This window comes from Anomalospiza imberbis, chromosome 6, assembly GCF_031753505.1.
Source record: "Anomalospiza imberbis isolate Cuckoo-Finch-1a 21T00152 chromosome 6, ASM3175350v1, whole genome shotgun sequence".
Classification (NCBI taxonomy): Eukaryota; Metazoa; Chordata; class Aves; order Passeriformes; family Viduidae; genus Anomalospiza; species Anomalospiza imberbis.
Window position 1 is genome coordinate 20,176,024 of NC_089686.1, and position 16,633 is coordinate 20,192,656.

At 41.0% G+C, this 16,633-nt stretch overlaps 1 protein-coding gene across 1 annotated transcript in view; it reads left to right on the forward strand.

Moving 5' to 3' along the window:
- Positions 1 to 2,703: 2,703 nt before the first annotated feature.
- The window catches only part of SEL1L (SEL1L adaptor subunit of SYVN1 ubiquitin ligase), a 34,817-nt gene continuing 20,887 nt past the window's right edge, over positions 2,704 to 16,633 (forward strand). The window contains exons 1-6 of the mRNA XM_068192681.1: positions 2,704 to 2,897; positions 9,972 to 10,009; positions 10,360 to 10,582; positions 13,750 to 13,917; positions 14,510 to 14,615; positions 16,326 to 16,488. Coding sequence (XP_068048782.1) covers positions 2,804 to 2,897; positions 9,972 to 10,009; positions 10,360 to 10,582; positions 13,750 to 13,917; positions 14,510 to 14,615; positions 16,326 to 16,488 — 792 coding nt within the window. The 5' untranslated portion in view covers positions 2,704 to 2,803. The remainder of the gene's footprint in view (positions 2,898 to 9,971; positions 10,010 to 10,359; positions 10,583 to 13,749; positions 13,918 to 14,509; positions 14,616 to 16,325; positions 16,489 to 16,633) is intronic.

The following is a 16,633-nucleotide window of genomic DNA, read 5'->3' on the forward strand; positions in this document are numbered from 1 at the left end:
TTACAAAAGTTGTTTGTTCACCCTCTTCTGCTATAGTTGGGCAGAGGAGAGGGAAAAAATTAATGAACTGTTCATGAGTTGAGATAAGGACTGAGAGAAAAACACTCTAAGGGCAAAAACAGGTTCAAATTTAAAGGTATAAGGTAAATTTATCATTAACAGGGTCAGAGGAGGATAAGAAGTAAAATAAGCCTTTAAAACATCTTTTTTCCCTCCTAAGTCTCTTCCTCTTTCTTATCAGCAGTGCAGGGAGACAGGGCATGGGGGTTTTGATCAGATCATCACTCAAGATCTTCTTCTGTTCACTCAGGAAGAGGAATCTTTTTTCTGTTACGCCGTGGTGTCCCTCCCACAGGCAAACATTCAGCCCAAAACTGTTGTGGTGTGGGTCACTCATCCACAGGGTGCAGTCCTCTGAGGATAGGCTGCTCCTATTTGGAAGCAAGGGCCCTCTCTCTATGTCTGGAAGCAGGGGCCTTCTCTCCCTATTTTGGTCTTCCAGTGAATCAGACCTTTCTCTGGCATCCACCCGCTCCTGACATGATCCGACTTTTCCCACGGGCTGCGAGTGGATCTCTGCATCCCCCATGGACTTCATGCATTACAGGGAGACAGTTTGTTTTACCACAGTCCTCTCCATGGCTTGCAGAGGAATCTCAGCTTCGATGCTTGAAGCACCTCCTCCCCCTCATCTTTTTCCAGTGACCTTGGTGTTGCCATGTTATTTTCCTTCACGTGTCCTCACTTCTTCCTCCTCTCTGACTAGAAGAAAAAACTACTGCTTGTAGGTACCACTGTCAACAACTAAAGACTCCTGCAGGATCCCGCAGCACTGAGAGGTCGATCTCGTCTAGGTTCCGTGTCAGAGAGCCTCTCGCCATGTTTTCACTGCCAGCCACGCGGCCCCACCGCCACAGAGCGAGCAGTGGCAGCCGCCTGTTTAACGCCTCTCCTCACACGGGGCACCGGGAAGGGGAAGCCACCACTGCCACTCCTGTCCTTCTGGCTGCAGCACGGCTGGCCACAGGCGGCCAGGCAGAGAAGGTTTGCCGTGAGCCGCACCGGGGTGGCAGCGGCCACAGCAGCGCATTGCTGCACGCTGCGCCAGGGATGGCCGCTGGCGGCAGCGCCTCGCCACCCCTGGAAAAAACTGCACGCGCACTGTTCTGATCTTCTTCAGTATGTCATCACAGAGGCGTTACCAACCTCTCTAATTGGGCCAGCAGCATGTCCATCTTTAGACCCATCAGAGATTGGCTCTGTTGGATATGGTGGAAGCTTCTAGCAGCTTCCCACAGAAGCTACCCCTGCGGCCCTCCCCTGCCACCAAAAACATCAGGCCACATGAACACACTACCCAAACCTGCCCCACCCAGCCCTGCCCTCATGCCTTCAGGGCAGGCCGGAGCCATCTCGGGCAGTACTGCCGAGGCCGCAGGTCACCTCAGGCCTTTCATGCTGCCTCCCAGGGCTGGTCCTTCCAGCTCCCCCGAGCGCTGCCACTGCCGCACGCGGGGGGCTCACGCCACTCCCCACACGGGCGGGCTCCCCTCCTCCGCTCCAGGGGTGACATTCACGTTTACCAAAATATAGGTTAAACTTAGGGCTGATCTGAGCACAGAGAAGCGCCCCGGTGAAACCCCTTCAGACCCATTCCAAAATGGCACTCCCACGCCTGTTCAGCTTTGTTCTGCCGAACTGTTTAGCCATGTGTGCTGTTTAGCTGTAGTGCAGCTAGAAAAAAATTGAGTGGTACTTCAGGATTCTGCTACTCAGAATCAGAACCATTCATTAGTTCTACCCAAGGCACCTACATGCTCTTTACAGACACCTCCTGTCTGGAGCAGTGCAGGCATTCCGTTGCCTGCAGACCCTGCTGTAGCAGGCAGAAAATCCCTCAGCCAGCCCTGGGTGGGACAGCTTCTGCCACTGTGTCCCATAGGAAAAACAGGCGCTGGTGGCCACTCTCACCCTGCAGAAACCCCACGTGTAGCGCTGCAAGGCTCAGGTGGCTTGACACTACTGAGACAGAGTGGGAAAATCCCACCTTATCATTCAGCACAGCACCGTGTAACAGGACAGTCCTGTGTCGCGGTGACATTTACCACCCAGGCATGTTTCAGTCCAATAAAGGCTGGCTTCCTAGTTCCCTTCATCGTTTGCTTTCTAACTGACACAAAGATGCAATTCCTATGAGAGCCGAAGAGTTGCGTCCCACAGTTGCACTAAAACTCTTTTTGTTTCACATAGTCTATCTGTGCTGCTTTAGGCAGACACTTAATTTACTGCCGCTTCCATACTCCCACTCAAGCAAGCGCATGTCCTGCCCCGGAATTCCGCCGTCTGGAATGGGCGGGGTTCCGGGCGGCGACGCCGCGCTCGCGCCCTGCGCCGTTCGGCGCGGGGACTTGTGGGTGTCGTAGTCCCTGCCCCGCCGCGGGCGTCGGGGGCACACGCTCCCAGGCGGCGCCGCGGCCTTCGCAAGGACTTGTGGGTGCTGTAGGAATGGCGAACGAGCCAATGGAAGGGGCCGTTTCGGAAGGAATCGCTCGCGCAAGAGCCCTCGCTGAGCCACGTGCGGCGCTATTTGCTAACGGGAGGGCGTGGCGGGCGAGCCGGGCCTCCGCGGAGCCAATCGGAGCGGGCCATGTAGAGCCAGCCGTTCCCCGAAGTTGCGTGTGCTGCTGCCAGCGGCCCGTAGTCGGCCGTCAGCGCGGCAGCTGATTGGTGGCGGCGGCGCGGTGGGCGGGGCGAGAGAGCCGGAGTCGGGGGCGCTCGGCGCGGCCCCTCAGAGCCCAGCGGGATGGGGCGGCGGGCGCGCTGGGTGACCCTGGCGCTGTGCCTGGCCGCGCTGTCGGCCGGAGCGCTGCCCGCGGCCGGAGCGCTTCCCGCGGCCGGTGAGTGCCTCGGCTCCACCTCCCTACGCCCCCCTGGGCCCGAGCGCTGCGGCGGCATTGCCCCCCGGGGCCTGCGGCGGGGGAGGGGGGCGCAGAGGTATCTGTGCGGGTCCTGACGACGCCTGCACCGGGGCGCGGAGGCGGCGATAGCGGGGGAGGTGACCCGCTGGGCTCCTCGGGGCTTTGGGGTACGTGGGGGCAGCGCCGACCTCGCCGGGGCGCTGAGGCGGCGGAGCGGAGCGGAGCGGGGAGCGGGGCTCCTGTCAGCTGGGGGGCCGCGGGTGGCGGGACCGGGCTGGCTTGAGCTCTGCCTCACCGGCGCTGCCCCGTAGGCCTGCTAGGGGTAGACGCATTGCTCAGTGCCGTACCTGCCTTTAAGCAGCTCGTTAGCAGCCCACTCTGTAGTGCTTGCACTGCTTAAAAGCGAAGTGAGGCGTTTTTTCTCCCTAGAACGCGTTTTCTCCCCGAGGCGCTGATAATGCTGATTTCAGCCTTATCAGAACGGTTTTCTCACCTCGATGCGTAGAAAACATTTATGCGTCCTGTTTTATGTCCCCATAATATTTTTTCCCATCCCTGTTTTGTTGTTATGCTGCTGGGGTTTTGTCTGATTCTCATGTGTTGTCATCTACTTCCTTTCCTGGGGTTTCTACCTCCCACACCCTTCTTTCCACCATGGGCTGGTGGGGGGGATGTGCAGTGCATTTATTTATAAAGCCAGAAGCCGCTACCGTAACGACAGCCATATGCGGTGCTGCTGGGGATTGGCTTTTACACCGTTTCAGGAAAGTAACTTAACGTTTTCGCTAGAGGTAAGGTCAGTAGTCTGGGGTTCATTTTCCGGTATGCAGTCGGAAGTTGAACTTTAAAATAATATTACCGAATTATATGAGTTTTGTAGGTCATTTTATAAGCCAGGCGTGCATTTTTGAAGTTACAGACAGGATGGACACAAGTTCTGTGAAACCAAAGAGATGTAGCCAAACTTTTGAACTGTATGCTCTCATTTGTAGTGTATTTGAAGAAAAAAGCTAGGGTGAGATGGGGCTGTGAATGTCAGATGAATCATGTGTTGTGTACGTGGAAGTTAGGCGATAAGGGCTAGTCAAGTGTGCATCAGTGGCTGTACTACCATGCAGCTCTCCTCTCTTGACTGTTAGTCCAAAATCACAAAGTTGTTTTGTGAGCATGAAGTTCTGATAGTTTAATTCAGCCTGTATAAACAAAATGTTTAGATTCAATTGAAGTGGTACAATTAAAAGGCCATAGAAAGCACAGTGCATGAATGTAGGCTTAGGAGGTGTTTACAAACTAAAATTGCTACTGTGATGTCAATCTGTTCATTGATATCCACAGTTAATTAGGAGAGGGTGTTCAGAGTCCGTCATTTGGCAGAAAGCTGTGAGAGGAATACATTTCTTGCTCCAATTTTTGACAAGAATAATTCTGAAAGTTGTCCTCATTTCATGCTTTGATTTGCCACAGTAGCAGTATGACTTTCTGTATTAGAGACTGGTATAAGTCTTGGGACTGTGTCTTAAGTGCTTCCTTGAATGTTTAATTGCTTCTAATGTCTGGTCTGGAAAGAGTCATCTGGGATGTGAGTATAGTGGGAGGGGTTTTAAGAAGAATGAGTAAAAATGGTCCAAGTATGACATTTGCTTACTGTAGGAAGAGTTTTTATTGAGTATTTTTTTTTTAGTAGTGAATATTTTAGATGTAACTCTCTTGTCATAAACTTTGTTTAAATCAATTTATTGAAAACTTGAATATGAGAAAATTCAAGCGTAAGGGAATGGGCACTATATTTTTTTAAATGTATGATATTGCTGCAGATTATGAAGGCATTTAAAATTAGGACTGGGGAAAGATACTAAGAAGCACTGGCAAAAGGAGCTAAAAAGCGTTAAGCATGTGTGTGTTTTCCAAATGAAACAGGCTATCTTCTGGTCATTGCAGGAGTGATGACCTTCCCCTGCTGATCACTCATTAAGAACATTGAAAAAATCTTTTTTTTTTTTTTTTTGTTGATTGCCAGTATTATTTGGTTCATGGGATTGTTTCCTCTTGTTTACAGACTAAGAGGTAAAATTGTTCTCATTCTGCCTGAAGAGAGGAAGTGATTCTTCCTCTGACTCTCCTACGTGTTCCATGGCTAACTTCAGCAATAGGCAGATGTTTTTATGCTGTCCCACTGATTGGTGGGACAAATGAGCACACTCATATTCCTGTAGGGAGCTTCAGCCTATTCTGCCTATTCACAAGTCAGTGCTTTTCCCTGACCGTTCTGTTTTTACTTACCTGATTGAAAAATATTCCCTAAACTCTTTGCCTTGTGGGCTGGTTGGGAATCTCAGTTCCTACTGAGGAACTGCTGGAGAGTAAGTTCTGTAACTAGTTAGCCAGCAATTGTAAAGGACACTGGAAAAAAGACTTTTATTCAGGGTGAGGGCTGACCTATATCTCAATCTTCTAGTTGAACTAAAATGAGTGTGCTGCACAGATTGTAGCTGGGAACAATTTATTTGCTGCCAAGGATACTTTGGAACTATTCTTGCTGAATAGGTGCCACGTTAGGATTTTACTTAACCCACTGTATGTTTTAAAGCCTCATGTAATGGGAATAGCATCTATGCTATCAAGTCTGTTTCTGTGCTGAAACAGAAAAAAAAAATCAGTCAAAAAATTGATGAGAAGCTGTCTGAGGTATTTTTTTTCTTAAGATTACCTTCTTTCCTGCAAGAACTGCATAAACAGAGTTTGCATCCTCTTTCCATGTCTATCTAGTCACTGGCACAAAAACAACTTTGAAAGAAATTGCCAGAAGTACTACAGAAAATCTCTCACGGATGCTCTAAAGCAGCCACTGCCAAACCATTTCTGTTCATGCACCCCTCTCCATAGAAAGATTTTTGAGCATGCATTTTACATGTGTTTTTTGTAAGTTAAACATTGATGTACTCTTGTCCTAACATATTATGCGCCTCATAAAACATGCACAAAAACACAGATGAAAAAATAATGAAATAAAGGTGGAATTACCACTGTACTAAGAAAAATTTTATGTATTAACAGTCCAAAAGGTATGTTATTCCTGCAGCCCTGGTGAGTTGGCTGGCATACTCCCTGAGGTTTGCACACTCCACTTGGGAGATCCCTGCTCTCAGCAGAAGCCCACTAGTTGCTTTGTTGTCAAAGTGTTTAAGGCTTGAAGAGCTTGGCAAAAACTAGAAGGAAACTGACAACAGTAATCAGTTAGGGAGCTGTGGGAGACTGCTTTGCTTACTGAATTTTTGGCTACTTCCTGAGTGACCATTTTAACATTGAAACTAGTGGTATTTCTTGTCTGGTAGTAGCAGCCCTTTAGCTTTATGGGCTGTTAGTTGATCTGGTCTTCTGGTACAGCAAAACTTTGGAACTGTTAAATTGCCTCAAGCTAATGATGTTATTGCTGAATCACACTGCATAGCTCTTCTGATTTCTACCCTTCTCTCCTTAGTGCTCTCTTGAAAACAGTAATTCTCACAAAATGATAGGAGCTTTATCCAACATATGGGAGGATCTTTTTCTCCAGCATAGGCTGCCAGAGTACTTTTGATATATTTACGTACTTGAACACTGGCCTTTCTAATTGAGAAAAAAATAATACTTCTTAAAGCTGATTTTAATTATATATGAACTGGTGGATGGTTAAAAAAAGATTCTGGTTCTATGAAGTGCTTTAAAGTCCTAGCTGGGTGTGAGAGTACCCAGCAATGTCTACAGCTCATCACTGTTTGTAAGTGAAGCATTCTGTACAACATTGTCAGCTGCCCATTTGAGCCACAGGTATTTTTGCCTACCTTTTCCTTTTAATAGATCATTGCACTCCCTAACTTGTTTAACAAATTGTGAGATTAATCTCCATTTGGCCTTTTTAGAGGAGGTTTATGGCATTAGACAGCCTTGGTAACAGATAAAAATAATAATAATAATAATAATAAAAAACTTAGTTACTTTGTATAATTGAACTGTGGAAAAACAAGCTAAACTATCAGCTTTAATCTCTGAAGCAGGTGCATAAACATAACATCTGCGACTTTGTTCAGTAGCTCAGCCTTGACTAATAAACTGTTCTAGGTCCAGCTGTGACCTTTCATGGACCTGTCATTAACACTTTCAGAATAGTTTTAACAGTTTCATAGGAGTAAACACACTTCTATAACCAGTGGGTGCATATTAGTCAGCAGTTCTATGAAACAACAAGGCTGTAAGTGATCCCTCCTTTAGTCATACTATTCATTATCTCTGCAACCTCATCTGCCTATCTTAGAAGAAGACTCAAAGCTAAGAAAAAATATTATTTTGGTTTTGCTTTAGTGCCTTTTGGAACCACTGTTTGAAAACAGTCGTTCAAGTACTACTTCTCAGTAACAAAGCTGGTTTCTTCAGAGAAAATTTAAATGATGCAATAGAATGGAAATAGGTTTATTTACTTTCAAAGAAGAAGAGCAAACAGTGAACTCTACCTTATGTTGCTCAGGTGTCTCTCTCTTGCCTTTCAATTTAGTAAACCTTTTGCATATGAAGTTACAATAAAATTGTTCTGTCATGTGTGCATAGACAGTATAACCTATTTATATTTGTTCTTGTGTGGTCTTTTGACATACAGTGAACCTACCACCACAGATTGACATCAGTTAGTGAAGCCTTTTCTGAAATGTTAGAAAGCTCAAGTGCTGTCAGGTATATAGGCTGGTTTTATACAGACAAAAACAATCACCCTAGCTGGTGTAGCTGTTCAAAAAAAAAAAACAAACAAACAAACATGATGCTTCCTACTGCAGTAACAGGTACTTTATAAATGCTTTGTATATATTAGAAGGAGCATACAAGCTACTAGGTAGGTTACCCTTAGTTTTCCTGCTCTCCCGAAGCATGTCTGGATGTCTTGACAAGCTCTGAAGTTTGAAGGTGGCATTTGGTCTTAGATCAAAATTATTTAGGATAATAGAATATAACATGTAAGAAACATGGTAAATGACAACTTCTTTCATAATTTCAAAATAGAAACACTAGCAAGTATCCTAAATGTATGTGTACTTTTACTGAATTTAAAGACCAATTGTCATATCATGATCTGGAGTGTCAAAGTTCAGTGGCAGAACTTCTTATGATATATCACAATCACCCTTATCTGTTAGGTTCCTCAAGCTGCTAAGCCCTGAGGTCTCTGCCAAAAATGCAGCTGGCCTTGTTTTTTCCTTATGCCTCATGATGGTTTTTTTTCCAAATTTGTGTTTGTTCTAATGCTGTCTTGGTTGCTCCTTGCAGGGTCTGTTTCATCTGGAGTGCTCTGCTGTCTCCACAAGTTCTTCTGAAGTGCTGTATGCATTTTCTTTTTCAGACCTGTAGAGTACAGCTGCTTACCTGCCTCAACTGTTCTAGATCCTTTTTAATTCCATGACTGCTGGCAGTCAAACTCTTTGAGCTTTACATTCTCTGCACCATCCTCAACAGGTTTTTGTTTATATGTCTCAGTTGTACTCAGTCATCTCATCACCATAGTTTTTCAGCTTCACTTACAAGTCCTCACATTTTTTCTTAATTTCTGTTATGCTGTTACAGCTTAAAGTTGAATTCTCCCTCATATTTTCACTGGTTCCAATCAAAGGTTGCACTTCAAGTAACAATATGGAATCTAGATTCCAGAAAGTGATTTCCAAGTTGAACCCTTTCATTGTAAGGGTTATAGTAGTAGGCTTCAAAACATGACCCCATGAAGTGTCATGTTTGGAATTTGTTGCTTCAGAGATGGTTTATCTCTGGTAAGTCACTTTACTTGCATGACAATGAAAATTGTGCAAGTTTCGTTTGCTGCTAAGTGCTTACAGGAGTCAGCAGAGTTCTTTAAACTGTTGGAAGTGTTTATGCAGGTAGCCTTTCATGGCTAACTGTAGTGTACTAAATGTATCTCATGTAAAGGGCATTAATATCTATCAGTTTAGACACCTTTTCCAGTCACAGTGCAGGTCTCCAACCCATCATTTCTTTGCCACTGCTACAGGGCATTGTGCACCCCAGAGCCTCAAAAAGGGGGATTTCTAAGTGTAGGAGGAGTTAGTGGCAGCTTTGCTAAGTGGTCTCTTTATGTTTTGAGCTTTTATTTTAATGTGAGTTGTGTACCAGAGAGAGAGAGGCCTGTGGCATCTTCTGTCAAATGTAGGGGTTTTTTTTGCTGAAATGAGGTGATATCAGATACTGATGACTGAACAGTCACATCTCAGTGATGTTAATTTTAGAGGTTTCCCATCAAAATGATAATACAGGCCAAGTTGTTTGAAGCCCATTTTAGTTAAAGGAACAGACAATTGTTGCATAAAATATTCAGAAAAACAATGTCATAAATAAGCTTTTCTGTTTATCTTCACCTTTTCACATGTATTCCTTTAGTGTCTGCCTAATAGCCTTTCTTGTTTACCATTTCTTTCCTTCCAGTCTTTCTAATAAAATATCATATAGCTTTTAGACAAGAAAGATGACAGTTAAACAAGACTTCCATCTCCTGAAGAGTATCTTAAAGACAAACTAATTCCTCACAGTTTTGGAGAGAAACCTCTACATAAAGGTTTGAATATGCTGGTCAGGCAGAATGAATTGGCATTCTGTAAAGGACAATGTTTAATTATAAGCATGGGGGTATGAATATAACTTTCTGGTCACTGCTGAAGCTGTTGGTACTAATGCTGATTTGGTGACTAAAAACCTTATGTACCACAGGCCTTTTTCACTTAATGAACACCTTTTTAAGTAGTTTAATTGGACTTGAACCATTCAGACTGTGATTTGGATTTAGACAAATGACACTTTTTTCACTATGGAACACACAGTTGTGTTGGCATAATTTAAGGAAGAGGATCACCCCTGAAACATTTGATTCTTCCTCGTCACAGTAATAAGGTTTTTCTGAAGTGTATTAGTCAACATAGTACACTAGACTATTTCAGAACTATAGTACAGTATTGTAACTAAAGGTTTTCTTTTTGAGATAGTTACTCATGGAAAAGCATTTTTACTCACTTATGTCTCTTCTAGATGAAGAAGGAAATCAAGATGAATCACTGGAGTCAAAGGTGAGGAGATAAGTTTCTAGTCATTCTGATTAACCTGTGGAGTGAAAGCAAAGGTCTGAAATTCAGAACAATAATTTGATTTTAGCTTTTAAGCTTTTTTGTATCTCTTGCTGTCTCATTAATTTTTTCTGTGCATCAGAGAAATTAATACTGTATTACAAGTTTCAAACTTATTTTTTTCAAAGACCTGAAAGGGATACAGACAATGAGAGTTGATATAGCTCAGTTTACTTTTGATTTGACTGTTTAATTAATTAACCATACCTTTTAAGAAGTTTTTAAATTGATTTTAAGCCAGCTGCTGCTTCTCAGTTTCTAATCTTCTAAATAATGTGGCTGCTTTCCTTCAGACTTTATCTGCAGAGGACCAGGTAAAAGATCATTCCACAGGAACTCGAGTGGTAGCAGGTCAGATCTTCCTTGAATCTGGAAAATCGGACTCTCAGTCAGAGAATGAAGAGAGCTTTCACAGTCAGGAAGAGGAAAAAGAGAATTCACTGGAAGACTTGAACTCTCTAGGAATGTCAGATCTATTAAATAAGGATTTGGAAGAAGCAGAAATACAGAGTCCAGGTAACTGCTCACAGACTTTTCAACAAGTGTTAGCATAGATGAGTCTGCATAACTCCAGCATATGGGTGAACACAAACTGTAATTTTGAACGTATGAAATAAAAAGTGTCTTAACCTTTCTGCAATGGAATGGTAGTTGCTGCCTTTTTCATCAGACGTAGCATCAAAATGTCTTGAAATGTATTGTGATTGAAATGAGTAGTTATTTTCAGATGCATTTGAAAGAATATTCCTTTTTTTTATTGTTTCCATCTTGCTGGAAAGCTTTAACTATCAAACAGAGAAGGCTCTGACTTCTTCAAATAGAAGTCATTACAGATTCTGTGCTCTGTATGTACACCAGCAATACAAAGAGAAATTTGCATCAGTCTTTTTCAATCCATGGCTGTGTGCCTGGTGAGTTAATTGACAGAAAAGGAACAAATAGTAATGTAAAGACAAGCTTCCTGGAACAGCATTGCAAGCCTCAGGGCAGCATCTAAACTGCATGTAAACTTCATGAAGATTTAAATATAAGTAATACCTTACGTCTTGGGCCTAAATTCCCAGGAAATTCTAATATGGCTTTTTATGATTTTTTGATTTGCAGTTAGTAGTCAATGATAATTAGATGGCACAGTTGAGTACCTTAGCCTGTGCAGCAGGCTTTTCCTTTTTACTTGTCCATAAAAAGTAAATCTTCAATATTACTGAAAAATACAGTTATGTGGTGCTAATGATATTTGTCTTCTCAACTCATATTGAAATGTCAAAAGAAAGCAGGAGTTATTAAATGAGCTTTATCATGTAATGACTGTTTTCTAAGCTGTTTCCTTATTAGAGCAGAACTAATACAAGTTTGTGAAAACTCAGTAATAGGCTTAACCATTGCTGTGTTGTTGTTTGATCCGGTCTTGTACAGGAAAAAAGTATGTAAAATCCACTAAATGTCTTTCTGCCACAAAACAGTGAACTAAGCACCATATTTAGTCAGTGCAGTCTATTTCAAAAGTAAACTTTAAGATACTTTTAATCTAATACAAAAATATGTCAAGCTGACTAGCTCCTCAGGAATGAAGGTTTTTAACTGTGCCTATCAACATACAGCAAGTGACTTTCAAAAACCATAAGTTTAAGTCTTGCACAGTTTTTGGAACATCTTATGAATTAATGAAGCAGTGTGAATGGAGGAATTTTTCATTTAAAAAAGCAATACTGAAAGAAAAGTATATGTTTTCTGTTAGGAGAAAGGTGTGCTAAAGGACAGCTTTACAAACGCTTTAACTGAGCATCTATCTGAGGTAGAGATGTTACACTTCCAGATGAGCTACTGGTGATAGGACTGCATTAAGGGACATAAAAGCTTTTCTAAAAATAGTTTAGCTACTGTGTATGGTCATGACATTGCGTGGAACAGAAGTATATTCTGCAAATTTCCACATATGCTTTGTAGTATATGGAATAAAGAATCAGTAATTTACAATTAGTGCTAGTAAAGGTTTTAACTTTCTAAAAAAGTTGTCCTACTCTCTTCTGATGAGTGATGAGGTTGTGTGTAAAGAAAATGATAATTCTTTTGTTATTGCTATTTTGTGTTTTAGGGTTTTATAACACTAAAGCTCCATACTAACAATTTTTGCTGAAAATTGCTCACAAGTTTATATAAAGAGCTGGCAATTCCTGTTGCACTTATTTTCCTATTTGGAAGAATCTTACAGTAATGTTGCCAGTACTTGTAAGTCATCCATATTTGGGTTTCCTGCAGCTTAAAGTATGAAACAATTCATATGTAATTTAGAACAACTATAATGAAATACCAGGTATTTTATTCAGAGATAATAAAGAGGTAAATTGCTTCTGGAGCATTTCGTTTGACAAAAGCTGGTTTATCCTCTGGGTGAATTGTTTGCCTCACTTAGTATTTATCAATATCTAAGTACATAAATAACTGTTGTGGGCATTTTAACCTGTGATTGCATTGCTGTGTTGCTCTTGGGATTAGTCCTTGTTATTATCTGGGAAGAAAAACAGCATTATGGTTGAATTTAGAATTTAAAAAATGCAAAGTGGGGAGGAGCATTGGGGCAGAGTAATTTCATAACTTCAGTATGCAGCTACATCTCATGCAGAGCACTGTGTAAAACTGCTTTGCACACAGGAGACAAGGAACAAAACAATACAAGTAAAACCATGAGTTCTTGAGGAGTGCTGATATCCTGGACTTGGAGCTTGTTCAAATGACAGTGATAAGAGGTCCCATAAGTTGTAGTTACATGAACCCTTAGCAGGAGCTTCTATATTAACAAATATCTGAAATTATTCCAGGCTAATTGCATATTAACATATTATTTTTGAGTGGAGTTACTGAAAATAACAGTTTCTCTCTTTTAATATAATTAACTTGGAGTGATGTGGTGGAACCTGTGTGTAGGCATCCAATTATCAAGAGAGGTTTCAACAGATCCAGCTATACCTAAAGACTTTCTTTTGCTTCAAAAAATCAACCTGAAATATTTAAATTAGTATAGTCTTTAGGCCTTTCAATTATAAACCTTCAAAAAAAGGAGCTAGTTTTCTCTGTGACTACAAAAATTACAAAGTTAAATTGAAAAAACTCCATAATTGACATTGTCAATTGCATGGTTTGCAAATGAAGCTGAACCCAACTGTTGGATTTAGCTTAGTGAAAGAGGAAAATTTTTATAAAAGCCTAACTGAAATAATTCCATCTTCAAAACCTAGAGAGTGAATTCTTATTCTTCATAGAAGATTGATTTTATTTTAAAATATTGTGATACTGGAATCAGTAACCTTTGAAGTTTTAGTGCATGAGAAATTATAAATTGTGCTGTTCAAAGCCACTTTGAATGTAACTAACTAAATATATTGGCAAGATGAAATAATATTTTTAATCTAAGTATTTTCAAGAGTAGAAAATTACCAAACTCATAATTATGAGAATTCTTTCATCTACATCATAGTGATTTCACTTAAATCTTTTCATATAGTTGTATGTTCGAGTGTACTCCCTGCTGATACTCCAGTACTTTCAATATAGCATTTTGTCATGTGTAATGTTCTGTCATGGTTGTGCCTAAAACCAATACAGGAGCACTTTTCTGTTTGTAATATATGATTTAAATTTGGGAATAAAGGAGAGTAGTCTAATTGCTGGGTGTGTATTTCCAGTTTTGACAGCTATTGGAGGCACAGCAGATGGTGAACCTTGCCACTTTCCGTTTTTGTTTATGGAGAAGGAATATGCAGAGTGCACTGCGGATGGGAGGGAAGATGGCAGGCTGTGGTGTGCAACAACCTATGATTACAAGAAAGATCAAAAGTGGGGCTTCTGTGAATGTAAGCAACCTTTGGCTTGTCCTTGTTCAAGGAATGCTTTTTTAGGCTCATGTTTTCAGTCCTCTTAATGCTCTTTATTTCAGGATGTAGAAGTCCCTGGCCACTTCATACTATAATAAACAAGTAGTTATAAAGGCAAAGTTTTCATGATGGAAGAAGTTTTAAAAAATGCCAGTTCCCAGACCTGATTTGGAAATCTTGCAGTGATGGCATTTATAAAACTGTTTCTGAGGCTGTAGGAGGATAAGGGTTTGACAGTGGTGCCCATTATACTTAATGATTTGTTGCACAAAGGCAGCCCTTCTCTAGGAAACGTCCTTCTGAAGGAGGAACCTGCACAGGTTGCTTTTGAGCAATTAATGAAAAGAACATTTTAGCAGCAAAATTATACATGAGAGACATCACACAAGAAGAAATAATCTATTAATAAATATATCAAACACATCCATTAGAAAGCTTTTTGTAATGCCTTTATTGGTCTTCAAAAGCATGTTTCTCGTTGTATTTACCCTTTAGAACAAATAGGAATTTTGAGAGGATAGTCTTGAATGGTATAGTTTGAGCTCTTAATGTAGGCTTTTTTTTTTTTTAGCTGAAGAGCAGTCTAATAAGAGAAGGCAGATGCAAGAAGCTGAGGATGTGTATCAGATTGGAATGAAAATCCTTAATGAAAGCAGTAAAAAGGCTCAGAAGAAAGTGTAAGTATACCTCATCCGCCCCCACAGGAGAAGGATGATATGACTGGTCGCTTTTGCTTAACTCAAAAAGAGCTTGAATGAGCTGTCCTGAGATTTTGAGCTTTATTGGACTCAACATCAAACTATGCAGTGATAGAAGATAGATGGTAAATACAGGGTATTTAGAAAAAAAAAAATTCTTGCATTCCTTTGAATGCAGTAAAAATTGTGTAAGAATAATTTCCGAAGAGTGGGTGTCATCAAAACATTGACTTAATGCAAGGTGATGCTGCAGTTCTCTAGCTCCACTTTATACATGGCAACTGGCCAGGAAAAAAACTGAGAACGTGATATGAGATAATTGCCCTTTTTCACATGCTTCTTACAGTCTGGTTCTCATTCTGCTTCAAAGATGAAGTGGGAAAAATTGGCATTTCTTGTCCTGCTCTGTTTTTTCTCCTGCTTTCTGATGGTTTTAGTCACTATAAAAATAGTATTAAATTTAAGATAAACAAATCATTAAAATTCTAATAATTAATGTTGTTAGAAAGAAGAGGGTAATGCTTGTAGACAAATCAAAAAATTAGAAATTAGTGTTCTGTTCATTCTACTTTCTCTTCTGAAGGCATCCAATTACTGATTAAATAGCTGTGGACTTAACACTATAATTTAGAATTGCTGTGTTTAGATCTTCCTCCTATTCATGTTGACAACTTCCTCAGTAAGTGGTGACTTCTGCTGATTAATATGTGAGGACTATAACTTATTTTAGATTCATTTGTGGAAATAAGGGAGTGTATTTCTACTTTGTGTGAAGGAAAGTGAGGCACATCTAAAGTTGTCTGCGCCTTGGCAAAGACAAAGAGTGGCAATATCTATTGGATTCTGAGTAGTATTTTTTAGTATAAAATAGTGTAAGAATTCTAAAACAATATTAGGTGTTAGTTCTCTTGTACACCTTACACTTCCTTGGAAGATGTCTGTGAGGAACCAGGTATGCCTCAGTCTGTCCTAAAGAACAAGAAGAAGCCTGAGAATAAAAAGGAGAGGTAAATGAAAATCTTGGAATGCTCTCAAAGGTCCCTGAAGCTAAGCTGAAGCAGGCTTGCTAATACTGTGTAACCATGTGTGAGGTTAGGAGGTTTTTAATTGCTGTGAAACCAGCTGCTGTGAAATTACTTTGAAGGACTACCAGTTCCCAGACTGAAATAGAAAGGAGTTTCCAGAGATCCCCCTGTTAGTTAGCATGACTTTTTCAGCACCAAATTGATCATGTATGCAGTTGTCTTGGGCCCAAGGCTTGGTGTTTTCACAGGAGTGGTTTTGTACTCAGATTGTACAGACTACATAGTCTTTTTCACGCTGCTTCTCTTTACCGTGATATACAAGACTGTTACGGGAATGGTTCTACTGGAGACCTAGTACAGAACTAAAAATTGTTGCTACAAAAATATCATCATTTGACCTTACATTTCTTGTGTATCTTAGGAAATGCATACTGCTTTGCTTATGGAGTAGAGCAAACATTAAAATTCAGCTTGTCCATTAACTAAATCATGTGTTGTTGTTTATATTGATGATTTGTAGTGGGAACAAATGACTGTAGGTAGATGCATTTTTAGAAAATAAAGGCTAAAACAGAGAAACACAACCCTTCTCCAGAATCTTCAGGTTTATGAATGGAATTTGCTACATTGCTTCAAGTTGACAAAGAAATTGTTTTCTCTTAAGAGCATATCAGTATCTTCTGAAAGCAGCTGACATGAATCATACCAAGGCCATGGAGAAAGTGTCTTATGCTTTGTTGTTTGGGGATTACCTGAAGCAGAACATCCAGTCATCAAAAGAACTATTTGAAAAACTAACAGAAGAAGGTTCTCCTAAAGGACAAATGGTATGTATATCCTTAGATCCTACAGATGTTTCTATAGGTTTATAAATGAAATAAATGTAACCTATACATGTTTATAGATTGTACTTCCTCTAGGGTGCTTTTATAGTTGGCACCTATATCCTCAAAGTAAACACAAACACATCTT